General features: G+C 39.9%; 1 protein-coding gene across 1 annotated transcript; it reads left to right on the top strand.

Moving 5' to 3' along the window:
* The first annotated feature begins 594 nt into the window (after positions 1–594).
* Positions 595–23,002, top strand: CFAP300 (cilia and flagella associated protein 300). Its single transcript, XM_086616284.1, has 7 exons — positions 595–704; positions 1,231–1,312; positions 2,982–3,054; positions 8,785–8,951; positions 12,016–12,188; positions 18,430–18,496; positions 22,871–23,002. Exons 1-7 carry the CDS (start codon positions 595–597, stop codon positions 23,000–23,002), a joined length of 804 nt encoding a protein of 267 aa, XP_086472410.1.
* Positions 23,003–24,315: the final 1,313 nt, after the last annotated feature.

Here is a 24,315-nt window from a genome sequence, read left to right as displayed (position 1 = left end):
CCCTCCAAAGGGCAGGAAATTCCCCAAATTTTGCAAGGTGTCTCTTGCTTTACTGGACTTTGAAAAATAACTTCCTCAAGTAGCAATGTACTTTCCTTAAATTTTCCACTGGGAAAAGCTTGAAAGCACAGCCTCGCTACTTCCAAATGGCTCAAATCCTAGGAAGTAGGAAGCAGCCCTGATTCATTAGAGCTTCATCATTCATAACTTTGCGCTTTTCATAATTCGTTTTGGCATTACGTGATTGTGGGTGGCGTTGATTAAGCCAGCGCGACAGTAGTCCCTGCCTTTGCCTGCCGGTCTGCTGGGCTCTCCATCGGCAACCGTGAGAGAGTATTCCCGGTGCACAAACCAGAGCAGAGGGGAGGGAAGGCTGATGTCTAATTAGGGGATTTTATAGGTGAAAATCAAAGAAATCCTGTCAGAAGGGACACGGCGGTGTCTCGCCGCCCTCCCGCGGAACCGGTGCGCCGCGGCCGCGCCAGGCGGCGGAACGCCCGTGCGCGAGGCCGGCGCCGAGCCCGCGGCGGGAGCGCGCCGGCGGCGCCCCGCCTGCGCGGCGCCGTTTCCACGGCGACCGCCGAGCCCTGGAAAATGTCCGCCGGCGGCCGGCGCGGCGCGGCGGGCTTCGTTTTCCGCTCGCTGCCCCAGAAAGTTTTCCCCTGCCTGGAGGACAGGGACATCGGGGACCGACTCCTCAAATGGTGGGAGGGGGAAGCCCGCGGCGAGAGGCGCCTCGCCGGGGCGGCGGGGAGCCATGAGAGGCGGGCGGGAGGGGAAGGGCGGGCGGCGCTGACTGAGGGCTGGGGCCGCCACCGCGCCCTCAGGGCTCCCGCGCTGGAGCGGCGACGGGTCCGTGTCTCTCTCTCTTTTTTCTTCTTTTCTTTCTTTTTTTTTTTTTTTTTCCACTTTCCTTGGGAGGCTCCTCGTTATTTTTCAGGCAGGTAAAACGCTTGTTCTGAGGTGCGAGGTATTTACCCGTGTTTTCCAGAGTTAACCAGGATCTACCTCAGCTTCTCAGCGCTGCTCTGATGGTGCTTGAGGAGCGGTTGTGCTTCCCCCACCCCTCCTCGGGGGCTTGGGAGGCGGTTTTAAGTGAGAATGAAAAAAAGAAAAAAGTATAATTATTTGTCAGAATAAGACTTTATGTGCAGTATCCTAGGTAAATTTGCAGAGGGAATAAGTACCTAGTATGCCTGCAGAATGTTTCATCTCATTTTTCTGTTTCAGGTCCATGCAAGGCAGGATCACAGCACAAGCGTTCAGTTTTGATCAGCAGTTTAAGCCCTATCAAAAGGATGAATTCGTTATGGTAGTTCTAAGTACTTTATATTTTAAGTTGCCTTTTTTTTTTTTTCCATTAAATTATAGCTATTGGAAAACTGCATAATGGCAAGCATTGTAGCATTGCTGACATGCTATTTGCCTGCTCACTGTCTCCTTGGAAGTAGGTGATTTAGGTGTGGTGCTCAAGTCTTTGTGGGTTAACTGTATTGTCCAGTAAAAATATTTGGTCTGTACTAATGTTGCTCTGTTTCGAGACGGAACAGTTTAGTCATTCAAGATTCCCAAGAATGGGAATCTGAACTGGATGCTGATCTTGGCACCACATTTAATGCTGGGAAGTCCACCCAAAGGGAGACTTTAAACAGTGTACATGCAGTTGGTACCCTTGCTCACAGCTAGTATTGCTTTGTCACAGTAAATACACCATGCAATTAGATGTGCATGTGCACCATATAGCTGAAAATGCAAGATTTTAAAATTTATTGGATATCATTGCTTTATACCAGAATTTTGGGCTCTCTGCTTTTTGAGATTCAAGTCTCTTGCTGATTTTGTGTCCTCCACTTTTGTTGTCTGCAAAGTCAAATCTATTAATCTATTTGCAGACAGAAAAAAAAAACAATAGCTGGTTTTAAAAACAGGGTGGGTTTTACATCTGTTGTTTTCAAAACAGCTCTTTGATTTGTTGTATGTCTACTTTATATTGTTATCCTAGATAAAGAATTCAGCCACTTTGTATTTTAAAGAAATTCATACAGAAACACATCAATGCTTCATCTCCCACTGATACACATTTCAAATGATTGAAGTTTACAAAATATGCATTTACCTTCTCAATGCTAGTATCTTTTGAATTAAAAATGTAAAATTATCACTATGAAATGATGAGCTCTGAGTAGCTGTGAATTAATTGAGAACAAAGGGACCATTACATTATATATTCTGATCTTTCTGTATCCCAGAGAGTTGGTAAAGAGATTCGGTGATGCAAAGACTGAAAAAAACATAATTGTCTTAGGAACTTCTTCAAAGATTATTTGCTCTGCTTGTATGCATATACATAAGGGTGGGTTTTCTTAATTGGCTTATCTATCATTTAAAGTTGTCAGCTACCAATGTTACTATGCATGTCTCCTTTTTTTTTAATTCACGAATCAATAAGATTGAGTACTTCAAATCTTACTTTGGAACATCTTCTCTATCCCTTCAATAACTTACGGATTTCTTCTGTATGTGTTTAATAATTTTTGTGTGTCTCTACACTTCTCCAAGCTTCAAATTTATTTACAAAATGTAAATTTTACGATCATACTTAACATTTCGTTTTTTACTTCAACAACATTGCATGCAGAGATGGAATTGTTTCATCTCGTCTTCTTTTTTCTGTACCGCCAAGGATTTCACACAACCTTTTTGTGTGTTCTTGGACTGAAAGTGCTTTACTGTAAAACCTTAATACTACATATATAAATATGTACATGAGAGTATCTTACATATATAAAAGACACTGGCTACACAAGGTTTCAAAAACATGTATTCGAAGGTGTGACATTTAGTATCCAAACTGAAAGATCACGCAGAATCTACTTACTAATTGGATCCTTATAATTTGCTTTGCAAGTATCCAAGGCATTATCAACGATTATTTTATGTTTCACTTCATTAACTTGTATTCTGTTATTTGAATATTGTAGGCATTTTTTAATGATCAAAATGTGAACTCCAGTTTAAAGGTGCTCTCGTCTTCCGGACAATGGACTACACTGGGTAAATTTAGAATAAATTAATCTTTAATTAAAAAATCTGTGTTGTAACTATTTTCCTCTAATTTATCATTTTGTAATAATGACAGTTCATATATGTGTATCTTCACTTGGTTGAAATATCTTTAAAAATGACTTCTTTTACTAAATAATAAGAAAAGAGTCTTCCCTAGTTTGTTACTAAATTACCAGATTTTACACTTTTTTTTTCATTGACTCCTGCATTGATCCACAAACCAAGCTATTAGAACTGTTTTTACATGGTCTGTGACATGTAGTTGACCTGATCATGTATCCAGACATAATCAGCTGCATTAATTGTGGAATTACAGCAGTAACCTTAGTCAGGTAATATTTGGAGAAAGACGCTCTTCTATAGATGCAACCGCCTGACTTAGGACAGATCTGGGATTATTGCTCTGTTACAAATTAAAGTTGAGAGAGTAGGAGATTAGACAGAGCAGCGCCCCGAGCGTGTGTAAGTATGCTGTCTGTGCAACAAAAGTGATCTGGGCGCAGAAGGAGAGACGTGTGATAGATTGCTCTGGTTGCCATCGTGGCATTAAGGTGACTTCTGGTTCGTTGTCGTGTCATTGGCTGCTTAGAACACCTGATTGTGCCTGTAGATGGAGATGAGACACTAAAGGAGACAGACCAAAAGCAAAGAGCACGTGATTTTATGGCGCCACTCTGAAATTGTAATTTTGATTATGCAATTGACACGCAAAATTTCGTGGAATTTACATGTGATAATGTAACGGGATTTTCTGCATAATGTGAACTCTGATAACACCGAAGTGATTTTCCTCAATAGGGGTATTTTAAAAGGAGGTAGTAAGAAGTCCTCAGTTCTTCTGGTTTGTCTGCAAATACTTTACTGTGTGTAAATATTTAATGGAGCTTTGGGAATTTTCTAACTTTTCCGTTCGAACTCTGAAATTGGCATAGGTTTCCCCTACTATATACAATGACACTAGACAGTGCCACCTTTTTGTGAGCGAAATCCATTTTCCAAACACTGTATCCGGCTGTTAAAACAATTGAAATACATAAGATGCAAAAAATATTTCAAGTTCCCCTTCAGGTACCTCTTTTTCACTCTGGCAAGCAAAAAGAAAATAAGTATATTTCAAACCGTGTGTAAACCTTTTCCTGCTTTAGGCAAGAATTTTTTTAGGCTGTCTGTCTAGCCTGTGACTTGCCAGTCCCGGTAGTGAAGGTCGGTAGGTTACATACCTCGTGTGGAGAGCGGGGGGTCACTTGCCAAGTGTCCCCTCTTAGCGCCTGGTTCTGCTCAGTCCTCCTCAGCACAGAAGTAATGCGTTTGGTTCTGAGGACTGGAAGGGTTCCCTTTCTAAATCCTGAACAGCTGGTGTACCCCATTTGCTCTTAAAATTTCATCTTCCCATTCTTTGCCTATTTTTGGTGAGGAATGTTGGCACATTTTTCTATGCTTAGTCTTCATGTGCATTTTTTGAAAATATAGTAAGAATTAGCGTTGAGTGGGAGGAGGTAAAAAAATCATCTTCTAGTCCTTTCTTCTTCAGACACGCCGATATATTCGTCCAGATATACCATTTACTTATCACTGTGGAATAACTCTGTTAAAAACAAGTTCCTGTTCTTGAAATAAAATACTAGAAATGGGCTTATTTTGCATTTTAGAAAATTTGAAGAATATGACATAATCTGGGATGATTCAAATACTGTAGTTATTCCCTTGCAAACAAAAATGTCAGGGTTTTTTTTGCAGGGGTGAGATATTTTAAATGCATAATGTAGGTGGGATTGGATAGGTTCTTAGAAACCTCCCTCCCTCCGTGAGCTTGGGCAGAAAGTATTTATGGACTCACAGAAAGATGTCAGCATTATATAAAACATCAACATAATATTACTTTACGAGAGTGTTTGTTTTCATAATTATTTTCTCTTTTTCAGGCTGTGATCCTCTTTTACTTTCTCACTGAGAATTTGGGTTTAATTCAGTGGGTGTGGTTTCACTTTCATGTTTATTCCTGCCTCCTCTCTGTTACTTGTCCGTCTTCTTTTCCTAAAATCTGTTTCTAAAAGTTCTTTATTACCGTTTTCCTGTGTCTAATCTCATTTTTTTGTTCTCTTGACTGCTTTTCATCCTCACCTTAATATCATCAGACCATAATATCCTCAGTCTCCATCTGTTAGATCAAAAGGTGGCATCAAACATGGAGTCCCCAAGGAATGCAACATGTACCTCTTTCCAGCTCCCCCATGTGTTGGGATTCCTGGGGGAATGCCACAAATAGTACATTGTCTCAAGGACTCCAGCTTTAACATTACTTGAAATACAAGATTTTAGGTAAACAATACACGAGGATATTCTCTAGTCCGCTTCATTTGATCAGACCGATACCAGACTGATACTTAATTACTTATTCTCACACACACTTCTTTTGCCTATTGCAGTAGGGATATTTTCCCCCTCTTCCTCGCTGCATGGCAGAGTACCTGATAGTTCTGTGATGTGCTTTAAGCCCCTCCTTCATCCCTTAATCTCATATTTCTGAAATAGAAGCAGCAAAAGGAACAAATTTGATGCATAGCAACTTATGTCTTGAGTCTTGTGTTTTTAAATAGTTGCAATGAAAACTAAGGAGTAGTTTTTCTTTGGACACATTAGTGGTCTTGTACCTGTCAGCAGTCTTGGGGAGGCAGGACTGTATCTGCTTAAGCTCAATTAACACTTGAAAAGTTATCTTCAAAGGCATAGGGTTACTGTCTTTTTTGGTGAATAAAAATTTAGTATTTGCCTAAGAAAGAGTCTTGAGTTGTCTGCAATTGAAGCTCTAACGATTGCTGCCTTTGGAATGGGGTTTTAAAATCTGGAATGTAATCTTTAATCAGCAATTTTTTAGACTACTGTTACAGGTTATAATTTGCAAAAATTTTAGAGGTCATTTGAACCAATAGATCATCAACCTGCAGCTTTTACTTTTGAAATACCGTCTTTTTAGTACAGAGCACTGAACTTGCGTTACATGTGTTCTATATAAACTGTTTTGTAAATAGCTTTGTAAACAAATCGATTTGTCCCTGAGGTACAAATCATTCTTAAACTTTGGAGGAATTCTAAATATACCTAATCTGAGGTTTATCTGCCCCATAATAGATATGCAAGGTGTTCATTTAAAAGTATATTGGCAGCACTTCATAGATACTCCAGAGCTGGCTGTTATAAAAAGCTTTATCTGCTTCAGTACTTCTCAGCTCTTTGTTTTCCACTTGCAGAGTTGTTAAGAAAGCATTTCTTCTTCCTATTTTATTGCTCACTTTTACAGTGTTATTAAAACTGGTCACTCTTTTCCAGGAAATTCTGAATCTCCAATTTCAAATCTCACCTCTCAAATGGAGAATAGGAGCTTCTAGTATATTTAAACTTTTCCATTTATAGTTTGGTTTTCTGAACTACTGAATAGATTACAAAGCTCTTGATTTCTTTTTCCTGATGAAGGTTTTCATAAAAACTTGTTTCAGACCAGAAGTGTGTCTCCTTTCCTCCTCCTTCTCCCCCAGTAAAATCCTAACAATTTGAAGGCCTATAAATAGCTCAATTCCTTATACTTTGAGCTCAATAACTGGCAAAATGTAAGATGTCTCTTTTTTCTCAAGTCATTTAACATCTGATTTTTGTTAGTCTTGACTCAGTTTTTGCTTCATAGGTCTTTACAAAGTAATTTCTATGTTAGAGGCTGATTTAGCTCTCATTAAATCTCTTACAAAATAAAAATTCTATCTCTGTGAAAGAAAGCTGGAGAATTAGAAGGTAGAGGAGTCTGGAGGTGAGGGAGGAAGCATAAATAAAAAAATAAATAAAAATACATTTGTTTTTTTTTTCCTTAGGTTGTGAGGCTGTAGGTCATGTTTTTTTCTGACTTGTGATTTTGGTTACATAATTTGATTATTTTTTAATATTCACTTTGTGGACAGGTAGGAGAATGTCCTAAACGTTTTATCTGATGTACCCTTTTTCACAAGCATATCTGTAGATGTGAAGCCCAGCAATTAAATGCCACGCTTTTCTCTATAGACAATTTTCTTTATGTCACATTGGCCCAATAAAATAATTACAAAATTTCAAGCCAGTATTTTTAGCTTAAGTAGACACATTTTCAAGCCATCAACTTGTAACTTCTCTTTAGTTTTTTTCTTAGTGTTGATCAGGTAGGTGGTACAGTTTATCTGGGTTTAGGTACCAAAATGCCAGTCCTACTTAAATTAAATAAATAATCTCCATGTAATAATACATGGGAGAAATCTCAAGGACTTTCTGGAAGTGTAGGGGCAAGAGAAGTTTTAGGTTACGCCACGCTTGCAAAGATTAGGATCAGAATGAAATAATAGGTGCTCTTGGAAGCATCATGGTTCATACGTCCCTTTTGGCATCTTTCTGTTCCTGAAATAGTGTCATCTAGAGTGAAATTTGGACATTTCCTAAACACTAGTCTTTAGTGATTCTTTAGGTCAGTTTGTCAGGACACCATTTGATTTTGCCTTTAATTGTGTGTGGTCAAAAGCCTTTTGATATTGTGATGTGGTTGACCGGTCTCCCATCAAGGGAACTTACAGAGGAGAAGAGATAAGAGTAAACTCGTGAAAAGCTGGAAGGCTGCGAATATTATCTCTGCTGAGACACATTGCCTTTGGTTCATACTCGTGCTCACGGTCACTTGTGCTCTCCTCCTCTCTCCTGTGCAGAAGCACTTTGAAGGGTGTTCAGGGGAACTTCGAGATGAGTAGAGAATATGTTCTAACATTTGGTCTGAACACTTGGATCACAGAAAGCAGATGGAACTGGACTGAATCCAAAGCTTCTTAAACATGGAGTCTGATGCTGTTTGAGATGCCTTAAGTTATCCAACACCATGCATAGAGATTTGTAGCTGTAACACTGTATGTAGAGAACATATATGCCCTTATGGAGTGAAAACTCATTGAGGAAAATACTGTAGGGCAACTCAAATGGCACTAGATGTCTATGAGCTACACAATCAAGCCTCGGATGACTTGCAAGCACAGAAAACAGAAAAATTATAGAAAAATGTACTCTACAGTTAATGGTTACAGAAATTATACTCCTGATTCATATGTGAAGTGGTTGTAGCACCTTTTTCATCTTCTGAAATAGCTGGTTAGTAAAGCTTACAGTAGCCATGAAGTAACTTTTCAAAGAGTTCAGATATAATACTTACCAAAAATTCATCAGGGCTGTGTTAATTTTGGTTTTCTCTTTGTGGGGTGCTGTTAGCAGCTGTTGACTTTTGTACTTCATCATGCCCAATTTGGGATTTGTCCTCAGATCCTTCAAGGATTAATCTGTGGAATATGTTTTTCTAAGGGTGTGATCTAATGTGATGTTGAGTTCCCATGGTGTTTCATCTATGACTTGTTTCGGTTGATAGTATTGCCAACAGGGGAGCAGACGTGATCCTTAGTGGAAGATAACATTCAGATGAATTTAATGTTTTCTCTACACTTGTTTCTTTCTTAGTTTGCTTTGTTTTTTGAGGGACTGTGTGATCAAGTCATACTTATGTGATCTGTACTTTTTTTTAAATATGCCACACATATTCATTTACAGAAGTTGATTATTTCCACACTGCGTTGAATTAAGAATTACTGTAAAACCACTAGTCCATGGAAATTTTCCTATTTTATTTATTGCAATGAACATAGAGTGAAGCCTTCCTATATATTCCAGGTTCCAAAGTGACAAAAATTGAAGCTACAGTGGTGCCCTGTACACAGATTTCCATGTCATTTTTTGATCGGCTGTACTCTGAAGGAGTTGTTAGAGAAACTGGAGATATTGTGAAATGTTACGATGACTATTATAATGATATTCTCATCTCTGATGAACTAAGGAAGGTCAGTACAACATTGAATAATTTCTTATGATTTTCCATACTCAGGTACTGTAAGAACGTATTTTTCAGTATTTGTTTTTTTCTGACAATACATACTTTCCATGGTAAAAATGAGCATCAATATCCATGTGATAGAAATGACAGAGGCACTAGAGTGCCTGAATGTGTGAAAGCAATGGATGTTTTCCAGGTGGGCCATCTTTCCTTTTCAGGTGGGAGAAAAAGGTAAAACCTTCTTCTACTCACCCTTGTGTCAAGTAGTCAGTGCTTGTGGGGGGGCAGGAAATGCAGCTACTCATTTGTCAAGGAGGGGAAAACAAGTGGTGCTAAAGGAAAGGTCCCATGATACCCAGAGCTGTGGGTTCGCCTAACCTTCCAGGTAGCTGATGAAATTGAATGTACTCAATAGTTACACCCTGAAGCATTCCTGGCCAGGAATACTGACCATATCATGTGTGAAGGCATTTAAGGAAAGGTATCTTCATGTATTTTCACTGAAACAAAGAAGAGGAGTCTATGAAAAAGGAAATTATTTTTCAGTGTAACACTGGAAAAGGACTAAACTCCTAAACAGACCTGCAAGGTAAAAACCATTTGCTATACTCCAGCGGAGGTGTTAGAGAGCAGATCATTGTGAAAAACAATCTCTCTTAACAGTGGCACCTTCTTGATCAACATATGTCTTCACTGTGTTTCTTTTGACTTCATAAGCTAAACTGATTTTTTTAACTTATGTTTGTTTAGCATTAGCAAAGCATAGTGTGGGAGAACTGGATTTTGCTCTTCCTTGTATGTATAATCATCATAAGTACTTAATAATTACAGAGTTGCACTCATTTGCGCTTGGCAAATGCTTTGAAGGCAATGTATTTGAACCAGTGACACTGGTTACAGGATGTGGCCTGAAATACTGGTCTGTCTTGTAAAGTTCTGGGAAAAGGAGAGAACTCAAGCTCATGTTTGAATTTCAGATGTGACTTGTAGCCTGGCAGTTGAGAATGCTGTGTATTTATTTGTAAGTCGGGTACGTGTGAAGTGTTTTCTGAAAATTAAGTATATTGGATGTAGGAAAGTTACAGGCAACATTTAAAATAAGAAATCATTGGAATTTCAGTCTTTTTCAATTTTCCTTCCCTTGGAAGGGATGTGTGTATCTTCATTTGCAAGCTAAAGGATTCACATTTGTTTGAAATGAACGTGACTCTTACTCATAAGACGTAAGACGGCAGAAAAAATTAAGAGTCAAAATCTTCCAGGATCGACATCAAAGCTTCAGACTAAATTAGTCAGTGCCTGGGACAGTAGACCATAGAGGGCAGCAAACTGTCTGTCTCCTGGTGTCAGAGGGTGGCTCTCATCTGCAAAACTCCATGTTTCTCTCCTACCTGCCATGTCTTCTCTTGCTTCAACCAAGAAGGGGGTTGGGATATGTAGGAAGTGGCCATCAAGGACAGCTGCTTCCCAGATCCTTCTTCACTCAGGTTGTGTAGTGACATTGTAAAGAGGGCCAGAGTTTAAAACTACCATGCCTAGTTTTAAGCGGTTTGCCAGAGTTTGCTTCTGCAAACTGATGTGACTCAGACATCCCGTTGGCATACTGAGTTACAATTCCCATCCACCCTTACAGTGGACAGTGTTGGGACTGATCCAGTGCGTCTTCTGTGTTCGCATAATATTGCAGCAAAAGGGAGGTGGGACACATGGAGGCAGCTGAATAGTGTGTCTGGTTTATCCAGGCTACAGATAAAAGCTCACTAGAGTCTGCAGTAAAGAATTATGGGAGTTTGAGTGATCTCCTTTGGGACATCCTTGAGATTCCTGTACAAATGTGAGACAACTATGTAAACTTAGAGTAAAAAAGCAAATGTAGGCAACATTACCAAAGACAAGCTAATTGGCAGTGATCAACATACCAGGCTGGAGAGTTGGGCGAGGAAAATTTAATGAAATACAACAAGGGCAAGTGTAGAGTCTTGCATTTGGGTAAGAACAACCCCATGTACCAGTACAAGTTGGGGACTGAACTGTTGGGGAACAGCACAAGGGAAAGGGACCTGGGGGTCCTGGTGGACAGCAGGATGACCATGAGCCAGCAATATGTCCTTGTGGCCAAGAAGGCCAATGGCATCCTGGGGTGTATTAGAAGGGGTGTGGTTAGTAGGTCGAGAGAGGTTCTCCTCCCCCTCTACTCTGCCCTGGTGAGGCCGCATCTGGAATATTGTGTCCAGTTCTGGGCCCCTCAGTTCAAGAAGGACAAGGAACTGCTTGAGAGAGTCAAGTGTAGGGCCACAAAGATGATGAAGGGAGTGGAGCATCTCCCTTATGAGGAAAGGCTGAGGGAGCTGGGTCTCTTTAGCTTGCAGAAGAGGAGACTGAGGTGGGACCTCATTAATGTTTATAAATATGTAAAGGGTGACTGTCATGAGGATGGAGCCAGGCTCTTCTCAGTGGCATCCAATGATAGGACAAGGGGAAGTGGATATAAGCTGGAAGGTAGGAGGTTCCGCTTAAACATGAGGAAGAACTTCTTCCCAGTAAGGGTAACAGAACACTGGAACAAGCTGCCCAGAGAGGTTGTGGAGTCTCCTTCTCTGGAGATGTTCCAAACCCGCCTGGACGCGTTCTTGTGTGATCTGATCTAGGTGGTCCTGCTCCGGCAGGGGGATTGGACTAGATGATCCTTTGAGGTCACTTCCAATCCCTAACATTCTGTGATTCTGTGAAATATAGCTAGATTATTTTCAGATTATTCATTGTTTCATTAGCATAATGAGTAATTAACTAGTGAATAACAAGACTCTTGAAAAATCTTCCTGTATGTCTGTGGGCACAGATCTGACAGTGATTCTGCTTTATATTGTATCTCTAAATTTTGAACGTAATTGCATCCTTGGAAGAAGGATTTAGAGAGAAGAACTAATTTGTTTGCATCCCTAGTTCATATATTTTATATGCACATAAACTCTGTGTGACATACAGCAAAGTAGATGCATTGTTTATAAATTAATTTCAAATAAGAAATTTTCATCTATTTGACTTCTTTGTTTTTTCTCTTGTGCCACAAGGTCTTGCTCCTGGAAGATTCAGACCATTATGACTTATTCAGTCAGTCGGATCGGAAGGAATTTCTGTTCTGTCTTTTTAAGCATCTTTGCATTGGAGGAGCTCTTTGCCAGTTTGAAGATGTAGTTGGCCCATACTTGGAAACTACAAAAGCTTTATATAAAGACTTGGTGAGGTAAATATTTTCTGTTTTATACAATCGTGTTTGCACCTGCAGTACATAGATACTTTGTGTCAATTTCTGTAAATTTATAGTACATTACTGCTTAAAAAAAGGGGCTGTTATTTACTCAATCTGCGAGCTGATTTGTGTTCGACTATCAAAATACTGTGTAGCAGTGGTAGTAATTCAACAGCAAAATATATGCATCTGTCCCTCATAAATTTTTTTTTATATTACATATATGGACATTGATGTTTTATAATTCACACCCATTTTAAAGATTTTTGTTTCTGTAACTGTCTACTGAAAACATGGCATGGCACTAGAACCAGAATCTGTTCCCCCTGTCATTGATAAAATATGAACAATTAAGCGTCGGATGTATTGTCTTGGACTAGTTTCAACCTGGTTTTGGCTTAGGATTTAAAAATTGAAATATTTTAGTTGAAATTTTTAGTTCTATATTTTTATATATATATATATTAAATACAGTTGGATTTTGGCATTCTTAATCCCACAAATAAACTTCTTGCAGCTAAGAGTGATAGAATCTGGATGTTAACATGACACAGTGGACTAACATAGGTTTTTCACCAGGTCTGGGCTATGGAATTGTTTGGAATTTTATGTATTTATTGTCGTGCGATTAGAGGTGATTGATCAGAGGTTCCAATGCAGAAAAAAAAAGGCTTTTTTTCCCCCTGTTTCGATGTATCTATATGCTGATTTCTCTGTTTAATAAAATGTACTATTTCCTGGCTAGTGGGAAATAAAATGCAGTTATCGGTTATGCAAAGACTCATTCCTAGCTAAGCTGATGGGAATATGGAAGTCATAGATTCATAGATTCATAGATTTCTAGGTTGGAAAAGACCTTAGAGATCATCGAGTCCAACCGTCCCAAGTCATCGATGATATTACTAAAGTTTTATATTATATTGTACTTTGCCACTCATAATAAGTATTTGTGGGATAGTATAAAGACCAATGTTAGCCTGAACAATGGAAAACAGTTGCAAACCTCTGAAATGTGAGATAGTACAAGATAGCACTGATAGCACTGATATACCTCATTATCCTCTGATAGTGAAGATACTCAATAATGCACTGGAACATACACTACAAAGGCTTCAAATTGCTTAAAGCAGGACTTGGTATTTTTCTTCCTTCTCAGCTCTATCTGGAATGGTATGATGACCAATTCTTATTTCATCTCCTATTTCAAGATCACACTGAAGCACATTAGGAAAAAAATTGTGTAAGATGTATTCGTCTTTAAGCCCATTCTTAAAATGTCTTTGGATAAACTGAATAATAAAACTTATATGTCTGAAAAAAAGATATAATGAAAAGATTGGACCCAGTGACTCTTAATCACCTGAATATTTCTTTACTTCTGCAGCACTTGCGCATAGCTTGCTGTTATCAAACAAAATATATAAAACAAAATATTTGGCTGGTTTTTTGAATTTTTTGTGATATTTATCCAAAGAAGCTTACAAAACTTTAATAACTTCTAAGCAGCTTTTAGATTTTCTAGTGGTCAGTACTTTTCAGGGTACAAGTTGATTTAGTCGTAGGCTGTTTCCCAGGGTCATCTAAAATAAATTATTTAAGTGGAAGTAGAATAGTTGATACTTCTAGAGAAACCACTGAAACAGAGAAATCGAACATTGTCAATATTCCAGAAAGATATTTTAGGAATAACTAACTTGGATTGCTGCATTTATTAATTTGAATATTGTGATTGGTCACTGAAGCTTTCTTACTAGTGTGATTAGTTTTGATATTTTCAAATCATAAGTAGACAGAAATCAAGTGGATTTTTCAGAAATATAGAATATGACATAAATGACCTATCAGTGCTTCAGCTCCACCCTCCCTTTTTTGTGAATCGTTCACTCTGCACTTGAAACAAGCTGTTTGTTCCTCTAATCCTTGGCCTGAGTTGACTCCGCATTGGCAACAGTTGTTTCTGCTCCTGTGTTATTGCACTGACCTGGCAAACCCAGCCAGTTCCTTCACTTTGTTGCTTCCCTTTGCTGTTGAGTTGTTTTCTCCTAGCAGGTTCAAGTTTTGTTATAAGCCACTCCTTTTCTCTACCTTCCTATCTGCTTAAACCTTTCCCCCTTCTTTTCCCTTTTCCTGCTGTAAAATCGGATAAGTATGTCAAGTAGTTCTTGTTACTTAAAAAAAAAAAGCATCTGCCAAAATCCTCTCTGCAGTTTCATCCTTGTTTCTAGGTTTGCTTTTTCTATACTCTCAGCCTGCTCCCTATTGGCCCTTTATGTATTTCTGTGATTTTTCTCGTGTGCTACGTCTTTCCTCTATGCGATATCGGGAGAAAACCTTTCAAGGTCCATTCCTCTGTTTTTTTGGTGTTTGAGTGTTCAAGGTGGTTTTTTTCAGTTGACAGCTTGCTTTCTATCCTCCAAAGTTTTAAAGTACATCTACTCAGTTCATGTGACGTAACTGTTCCTCAATATTCATCTACCATGTGTGTCTCCATTTCCGTGTCTTTAAACATCTGCTGGTTTCTCACTGCCAGTGGAGCTGGCATTAACACCGACTAGCAGTTGAAAAAGAAATTCACAATTTAACTAAATCTGTTATCTTGCTCCTCGAATATTAAGTTCTCTGTCAGACCCATGGAAAAGCTTTTGATCTTGACATTTCAGACTTTCTCTCCCCCTTCACAATCAGAGTTGTCTCCTGCTTTGTCTTATTTCCCCCTGCCCCCAGTTTATCCAAAATGATGTTGCTCTTTTGTTACCACCTTCTGAAAAGAGAAAAAGCCAGTGAAAGGAAAAGCTGTGCAGCTCTGAAGAGGGACGCTCACATCACAGTCTTAACTTAATTTCTAATTTCTAGACCATGCTGTGCACTGTGTTACTTCATTTTTGCACAAATTACACCAGAAAACAAAGCCATTAAAATTGCTTTCTTATGGCCTCTTATTGTCAGTAAACAGTTGCTAATGACAGTAGTGGTCTCTTAAATTCTGTTTACCACACAGTTCACTTTCAAATTCCTGTTGAAAACCAACTATCCTTTAAATTATTATTTTCTAGACTACTGTCTTCTGTCTGGTTTTATCTTGGACTGTGGTCACATTCGATCCTTTCTACTCTTTGTAAAGTGATATTAAAAACTTTTCAAGGTATTAAAAAATTCTGTAAACTGTACTCTTAGGCTTTAATTTTTGTGCCTTGAGGGCTCAGAAGGCTTGATGAAAAACAAATGGCTAATACAACAAATATTAACTGCTAGCTGATGTGCGCTGAAAAATTGGTCCCCACAGATGAAGTTAGTCTAATCACAATATGCTTACAGAGGCATAAACCATCAGTGTTTGGTCCTGTAACAGTTTCTCTTATGGAAAAGAGCCCTGGCGTGAAAAGTTCCACAAAGTGTCTCTAGTGTCAGGAGTGGCAAACCTATTACGAGCTTTTTTCCCGCTTCTCTTTCTTACAGCCTTTCTTCTAGCCTTTCCTGAGTTCCAACCCCAAGCATTCAAAATAGAGCCAAAAGGTTTTAGATTTCATTTTATTAGAGCATTTCCATGTATGTTGCGTTATTATGAGAGAATGGAAGAATCTTTTGAAATTAACCGCTCTAGGTATTTTGCAAGCACAGTTGTATTTTCCAAATACAACTATTAAATGGCAGACGTTTTCTCCTTTGTAAAAAGATTAATAATTACTTCCTAATGAATTCATACACAACTTGTTGTCTGTTACTAATCCAGCAGTAATTTGTCTGTGACCAGTTGAATCCATCCAAAATTTTAGTGTTGTCATTCTGTGTAACCTAACTAATTTCAAAATCCTTGTTGTAGTATTTTTGGTTTAGTTAAAGAATACATTTACATGAAAAAATCGTGTTAGTTAAAATATAATCTGTGAATCTTTGTTGATAAATCTTGTCTTCTATACTTAACCTCTCATTTTTTCTGACAGTGTCTCTCTATGGTGGCAGCTGCTGTAGTTTCTTCTAGTCATTCTTCTCCTTCCTTCTGTGCCATCTCCATGCCTGTTCCCCCATAATAAATGAACTGATGTGAAAGCATTGATTTGTTCTTTTAATGTTTGGAAAGCCTAATAAAATATTGCCAGTAAGGTTAGGATGTAAATAAAACCCAAAGTGAGGTTTCCTCTTCATAAAAAGAGAACAGATGCACATTAAAACGATGAAGGAACGACCATATTCAATCAATAGTTTAGAAATTAACAACTTGAAAGAACAACAGCAAGTATTAAGACTATTTTTAAGGAAATGCTACGCTCTTCAAGAAGACAAGGTAGTTTTTTCTGAAACCTTTTAGGGGAAAAAAAAGAAATGGAGCGAACAAGCTTGTCAAAGGCAACCTCCTGGTTTCTTTCAAGTCAGCAAGGGAAGAATCCTATCTGATTTTGGGAGATACATTTTTTTGCCTTTAAAAATTAACCAAAGTACTAGAAATAAACACTTTATCTGAAAAATGATTTACAGGAAGCTAACCACAAGGGGAAAATTTCTGAAGGCAGTGGAATAAATTGAAAGCCTTATTCTCTGTCACCCTTTACTTTGGTATCCCAGATATATATAACATAAAAATTAAGAAACCGGAAATGGAAAGTCATTGTTTTCAGACACAAAAATGTGAGTCCAGAGTAACTGAAATACAACTGTAGCTTTTGGGGGTGTTGATATATGGTAGAAAGTGCTGATCCCACTAATCTTCTGTATCTTGCTCTGAAAGTTGTCACTCTTTCAGCAGAGATGGTTAAGCAGTTTCTGAGCTGCTGCGGTTTACAGCCTGGTGCGTTAGCATAAACTGACATCCACTTTAGTTTATCTCAATGCGCTGGTCTGCAAACTGCACTGGTTCAGAAGCTGAGTCACCAACCAGCTGAGCTGTCCCTGCTGGGAAGGCAGTAATCTCTAGAGGGGTGGAAAGGCAGGCAACTGGGGCCACTACCAGCTTCAGCAATGCTGTCTTAATCCACTGTTGAGTATATCAGCATGCCAGTTGCAACAAAAAATTCTGGGAAAGCCTCCTTACTGACTCCCCACAGGAAAGATCAACTTCACAGTATAGGCTTAGTTCATACATGACTGTGTCATTTCAGACGAAACCAGTTAACCAGAGAGTCAATTCCTTTTATTGGTTGGAGAGACTGAATCAACAAAGACGATGTTGGTTGCTTTGGGTTTGGTTTGTTCTTATAAAAAGGAGCTTTGTGAAAGCAGTGGGAATAGGTGGCTGTTGTCTCAGACAGCTTGGAGCTGGGGGCGGTGTACAACCGGGCTGTGTTTGACACACATCCTCTGGCAACTTGGCTGAACGGGGACCTTTCCCCAGACTGAACCTGTTTGTGACAAGGCAGGTTTTGAGCTATGCATTTCTTGGAACTGTGTAAGTATGGAATTTAGAAGGCTCAACTGCTCCATAGTGAGTTAATGTACATAGAAATTTGTGAAATTAGATAAATTAATAGAAGTTCCATGATCTAATTTATGAAGAAATGTAAACATCGCTTAGAGCAGACCTGAGAAAAAATGACACATTTTAAAATACTTAAGTTTAAAATATGTTGAGATGCCTGGATGCTTTGCAACAATATCTTAGTGTTATTAGTAATTGTGATGGAAGAAATGGCAGTCTTCACAACAAACACAGTCTAGAAACACAAAAGTTCAGAACTAATACCACCATTTTAAGTTGCATAGCTCTCTATATATACAACATTCCAAAAGAGAAAAAAGGAACATAAACTATAATTATACATTACTTAAAAATGAGATAAAGTCTGCATTCTTCACCAGTACTACTGCTTCTTCTTGGAGTCTGTATTAAGTTGCAGTTCCCTTCGTAGAGATTTTTTCTCAAAGAATATGTGAAAAGATTTTTACAAAATGTTTAGGTGAATAACTTGTCGTGGCTATCAAAATGCAAACGTTATATTGGAGTCACCTAGCCTGGGTAATGTTGCTGTTATTTAGCAGATGGAAACAGTGAAACCAACTCAGATAACTAGATATGTCCAATAGTTTTCAGTAAAATGTCATAATATCCATGTTCTGTAACAATGGTCAAAATACCTTTTCGTGGTCAATGTGATGTAAGTTGACTTTTAACTATTAATTTGAATTTGATCAATTCTGACCAAGAACACAGTGCATATGTCAAAAATGTATTTATTAAATTAAGGATTCTAATAATTAGTGCTTACTGTACATATTAAGTATGCATTATTCCCCTGTATTTCAGCGTTCGAAAGAATCCTGAAACAAAAGAAATATGTATTATTTCTACAGTCTTCAGAGTGTCTGCATATGTAAGTATTAGTAACTTTTTCGTACAGGATTTTACTGGAAGTAACATGCATAACATGAAAATAATGAGTTGACATTTACACAAAGAAGGCATAACATTCCATTTTAAAGAGTTATTTTTCCATAGTTGTTGTCATTTCTTATTCATGAACTCTTTCCCTGATCTCATCCTGCTATCTCATCCTCTTTACTAACTCTTCATCAATAACCACCAACTAAAGCTTTATTTGGTAGCTCACTAAAAATAGGTTTACTGGATTACACTTGAAGTCAGTCATAATAGTCACCCAGAAACTAGTTTATGAAAAAAACGTGTCTTTGAGTAATTCTGGTTTTAGATCTACTTAAGATAGCAGCAAGGATTAAGAATCCACTCTTGACTTTGTACAGCTCTGTTTCTGGAGATGTTGCTAGAGCTTTCTGAGTAGCTTGTATTGCATCTGGTTCTGTAAAGACTGCAAGGAAGTTCAGTATACAAAAAGTCCAGGGTGGTGAGGTGACTGCTAACCTCTTTTCCCCTCCCTTGTCAAGTCTCATTCCTGTCTGTTTCTCTTGCAAAATCATACCTTTACAATCGAGATAAGTTTGAGAACGGGTGCATGTTTGCTAGATTCAGCATATCTGCTGTTTAATTGCTACATCAGGACGAACTACTCCAAATTCTTCTCCGTTAACCAAAATATGTAATAATTAAATGTCAGATAATGTACCCACTTTCAAAAGAACTAGCTGATGTCGCTTCAGATGGCACAAACTTCCCTGTAAGCTGCCAATAGCCCAGTTGTTCATCCGTGAGTCATCACCTTTTAAGTACTATGTGTGATTTATAAAAGGCTTTTGAAAGGTTTTTGAAATTAAGCACTTTATGGGTGTATCAATATTTACCTTTCTACTAGGCAGACTGTAATAAAAATAAAATTAAAAAAGCAAAACGCTGATAACTTGATGTTCTTCTGTTATTATTGTTTCCTCCCTGTCTCTGAATCAAACGTATTGATGTGAACCTTGCAGATTTCTGTGTTTAGACAGATGCATGGTATTTAAGAGCTCCCCTAACTGTCTTTGCCATACCTTAACTATCGTCAGTATTAAAACAAAAGAAAAGAAAAAAAGACAAACTTTGGCAACTTTTGAAAACAAAAAAGTGGATGGACAAAAGCAAATCCAATGTAAATACAGAGCATGCTATCCTCGCTGTAGCCTTGGGGAAAAATTGGGCTTTACTGCACATTCTGAAAATTTGTGAGGTGAAGGAGAATTCTGGAATTCTGGTTTGCATTCAAGAACATCCTGAAGAATTTTCTCCCAGAACAGAGAAAGGCTTAAATGGGTATGGCTAGATCGTTTGATGGCTATGTGGATCAAAACTCTTTAAACTCTACTTGGAAATTACGGGACGGGCACTTACCAGCGCACAAATATCTTGTGCTTGTGATGAAGGAGATAACTACACTTCTGCAGTAGTCAAATACTACTGAGTATTTGGTGAATAACTGTGGAGTGCATTATTATAATCTAAATGTTGAGCTGACAATTTTTAAGGCATGTTTTCTTGGTTTATATCTGAAAGAAGTGGACATACCCTCTTAGGCTAATAGAAATCATTAATTAAAAAAAAGCTGTTCTGGTAAAAGTGACTTGAAGAGCAGCTGAGAAGTTAGAACAACACATGTTTTTGCAAGCTGGATTAATAAATGGACAAATAGATATACTTGTATATTTGCACAAGTACAAATGGAATCAGGAATTGAGAACTTTATGTAACACCATCCTGACACCATCCTTTCGTTTCTATTTGTTTTTTAAGCTGTGGCTAAGAAGCCTTTGTTTGGAAAAAAATACCTAAAAAAGCACACTATTAGAGATGTAAGTATTTCAAGGTATTCAGGTGTAGTTATAAATGTCTGTAGATCTGTTTAGCATCAAAACTCGATAGACCTGGGCACGGCAAGAGAAATAATTTTAAATCTTATGTCCAAGTACTCCGTTGAACTCCAAATACCCTTGAGAACTGTAACATTGTTACAGCTGAAGTATTTGGATGCTAACTGCTGGTGTAGAACTTTCTTTACCTGAACCCCGACTATGGCAGTGTTAGAAATCAGTGTAATACATAGTTAATTCAAAAAGGCTTTTTTTTTTTTTAAATTGTTAATTAAATGATGCCGTTTTGAGAGATGTTGAGCAGTATCTTTATTTCTGTATTATGCTATGCATTATGCTGTGCATATATACTCTTAAATCATCAGCTGATTATCTGTATGCCTACAAAGAAAAAATAAGATTATTCTACTCTAACATCAGTAGATCAATCATTACACCCCCTGCACATCTGGACCAAAGTCCACACTGCAGATGGAATTTTTAATTCATGTACATGGACCCTATTGCTCTTAAAACCAGAGTAAGTCTGTGTTAATTCCAGAGCCTTTATGCTCAAGTATTTTAGGGGTTTTATGACCTCTTATACCAAATAAAACAAATTTAAGAACCCTTTTCATTTAATTAGATTATATTTGTTATTTTCCTGATACCAGGTTTGGTGTATTCTGGAGTTTCTTGAAATACCTCCTCACCAGAACTTAACTCACTTTCGTTCTTGAGTTGTTGAGCAAAAATTTTAGTGTGCTAACACTGCCTTTAAACAGTCAAAACCTTAACTGACATCGATCTATTCCATAAGGACTGCAGGAGTGGGAACTCAAGCAGCAATAAGAAAAAAGTATAACTAGCAATCACATCTCGATGTTGGTCTTCCCTCGCCTTTTTTTGGTTTTGTGCATGAGCTTAGGTTATTTTTGGATTAAACTCCAAAGGCATTGTGATGCTGAGTACTGTGAAATCTTAAAGCTTGCTCTCCTTTCTGCAATTGACAATCCAGTGTTTGTTACACCTGTACCCGTAAAAAACACCTGAAGAGAGCTAGACATCTGAAAATTGGAGCTATGGAACTTGTACGTGGCATTGCTTAAAAATAAAACACTATTTTTAGCTTGTAGCATTTGACTACCATTGGAAAATGCTGAAAAAAACCCCACATTATCAAATCTCTACCTGTCTTAAACAATGCTTTTTTTTTATGGTGGTGCTTATCTTAATTGAAGATTTATGGTCTTGAATAATCCCTCAAAGGAAGACACCAGAAAGTAGGGGGTTCATCCTCTTGGAAATAACAGGAGTAAATGGGGTGCCAGTAACAGCTACTGGATAAAATTCACAAATGGTCCTTGGAGTAGAAACTGGAACTTAGTTTCTTTCTAAGCTGACTGCTTTACCACTCAGAGGTTTACAGTTTTCATGTTTCCTTGGTTCAAAAAAAGGTGGATTATTTTGTGCAAAGAAAGACAGATTCAACAACAGAATGTGAGAGATGTGCCTCTAATCTGGAATAGTCTGTAGTCTGGGAGTTTAAAATTCTCCTGGAGAAAATGGACAATATATGCAACATAGCAATTTCCTTCAGGCAAAACGTGGAACAGAACCTGCATCTCCAACTGTTGTACAAAGGTGTTGGGAAGCAGGAGAAAACTGTTACATGTTTTAAAAGAAAGGAGGTGTCAGCTACGTGCTTGTTGGTCTTGTAGGTGTTCAATTACCAGACTGAATGAATAAAAAAAAAAACCCAACCCCCCAAAAATCCCCCCATCTGGTTTCTGGATCCCTCCTGGATTTGAAGCGTGTGTCAAGCTGTGCTGCTCTGTCAACGCTGAGGCTTCCGTTGACATACGCAGACGTAGGATGTTAAATGGAAAAGCCCAGATCTTGTGTTGGTTGTCAGCTGAACGTGTCTGTTCAGAATGAGGATTTTGGAGCTGGGTGCCTAGATTCCCTTCCAATCCTTTCTGAGGATTGACACACAAACTGTATTCAGTAACAGTTCACAGTTGTTAGTTAATAAGAGCTGAAATGAGGGTTTTCCTTAAACGCAAGTATTTGGAAGTGAACAGCCGCATTAGCAAACCTTAAGCAAAAAAGAATTACTGATACAACAGCTTCATGGATTAAACCAGAGTCTCTAAATGTTTTTCTGTTCCAGAGGAACCATGATTGGACCCCTGCATATTTAATCATCTGTATTTTAGGCTCTAAGTGTGTAAGCACATGCTTACATGTTTAACTTTACATTTTATATCATTATTACATTTACCTCAAGGTTAGCGGAGCTATTCAAACAGAATTCTGTGCATGTTGTAGTGTCAGGATCCTCACGGAGATGTAATGCTGCTTAAATACAACTATGGTGCATTTGTTTTATCTGCCGTGAGGTAAAACGTTACAATTGGAACAAAACGATACACTTCATTCGGATTTTATCCATTCTCTCGTGGGTATCCATGTTGCCACTAATACTGTTGGGTTTTTTTCCTTCCTCTCAGGACGATGGCGGCCTGTGTTACCCTTCAAGCAAAAGCCACGACCAGACGTTCGCCTACTTGGCTGTGGATCCCTGCAAGCGACACGTGCACGCTCTGTATCACTGTTTTGGAGGGAGCTTGTTTGCCACCTAGTTAGAAACCTTGCAGTTCTCTGGGTTTATGATGGACGAATCCAGGTAGGAATTGCCTAGTTTTCTTAGGAGGAAGGACTGAGTGCATGCTCAGAATGGCTACACTGTCACGTAGATGTTACTCTGTGGTTACTGACAAAAGTCTTGTGTAACTTTTCTGTATTTAAAAGGCATACATCTTCAAGCTGTTTTCTTGGCAGTTCTGTCCCCTCTTCCCTCACTCGTTTTATCCAATAAAAGGTTATTTCTCAGACGTCTCGTCCCTTTTGAGCCAGCTTTTCACATCCACGACGCATAAATACAGGGGGAGGCTCCAGAGTCGGTGAAATCTCTGCGGAATTGGCAGAAAGTGCGTCAGGCGGCCCGGCCCGGCCCGCGCCGACCGACCTCCATCCCTCCCTCCCACCCCTCCGTCCCACCTCGCCGTCCCACCTCGCCCCCAGCCCCCGCCTCGTCCCGAGCGGTAACAGCCCCGGGAGCCGGTGTCGCCTGGGGCGCGGCCGCCCCGCCACCGCCAGGTGAAGCGGGGGCCGAGGGCCGGCGCGCCGGGCCCGGCGTCCTCCTCACCCCGAGAAGGGCCGGCTCCCCCCGCCTCAGCCCCGCGCTGCCCCGGCTGCGGGAAGGGGCTGGCCGGAGGCACAGGGGGTCCCGGGCCGAGCCTCCCTCACGCCCCGCGGGGGGGACGCGCACCCCGTTCCCAGCGGCGGCTCCGCGGCAGGCCCGGGGGCGGCAGGGGCACTGCCCCCCCTCCGGGCCAGCGGGGGAGGGGAACGCAGCCGCCCCTCCCCACCCCCTCGCGAAGCAGCCGCCTGGAAGTCGGCATAGAAGTTCGGGGAGGGGAAAAAAGTTTTGGTTGGCGACTCCGCTCTGTGGCAGCCGAGGGCGGGCGGGCAGGAGTCGAGAGAGGTGCGGGCGGGCGCGCAAGGAAGGGCAGCGGGCGAGCCCGGCCGTGAGGCGGCTGCGGACCGCGCGGTGGGCGGTCCGGGGGGGTCGGGCGGCGCCCCCCGGGCCGGGCGCCCCCCGAGCGGGAGGCGGTGCGGGCGGGCGCGCGCAGGAGAGCTGCGCGGCACAGGCTGCCTCGGTCGGATACGGTGCGGGCGGGCTCAGGAGGGGCGGAGCCGGCGGCAGAGAGTGATTCGGGCGGGCGTAACTCCGAACTTTTGTTTGGTGTGAGTGTGAGTTAGTTTCCGCCGCTGGGACAGAGGCGCCGGCCGGGCTGGGCCGGCCTTGGGGAAGCGCCGCACGGTCAGAGTTGTTTTGCCAGTTGCTGCGGCCGGGTAGGTTTCCCTGCCGAGGGGTGAGAAGCACCGGCGA

The sequence above is a fragment of the Tauraco erythrolophus genome, chromosome 1, assembly GCF_009769465.1.
Source record: "Tauraco erythrolophus isolate bTauEry1 chromosome 1, bTauEry1.pri, whole genome shotgun sequence".
Taxonomy (NCBI): domain Eukaryota; kingdom Metazoa; phylum Chordata; class Aves; order Musophagiformes; family Musophagidae; genus Tauraco; species Tauraco erythrolophus.
The sequence above is the reverse complement of the archived record's forward strand: the minus strand, read 5'-3'. Positions and strand labels throughout refer to the sequence as shown.

What these genes read in the sequence shown, in the direction of transcription:
- CFAP300 (XM_086616284.1), top strand. Translation starts at nt 595, where the DNA reads ATGTCCGCCGGCGGCCGGCGCGGCGCGGCGGGCTTCGTTTTCCGCTCG. An exon ending in GGGGACCGACTCCTCAAATG is followed by an intron (nt 705 to 1,230) that starts GTGGGAGGGGGA and finishes TTTCTGTTTCAG; the next exon opens with GTCCATGCAAGGCAGGATCA. An exon ending in TTATATAAAGACTTGGTGAG is followed by an intron (nt 12,189 to 18,429) that starts GTAAATATTTTC and finishes CCTGTATTTCAG; the next exon opens with CGTTCGAAAGAATCCTGAAA.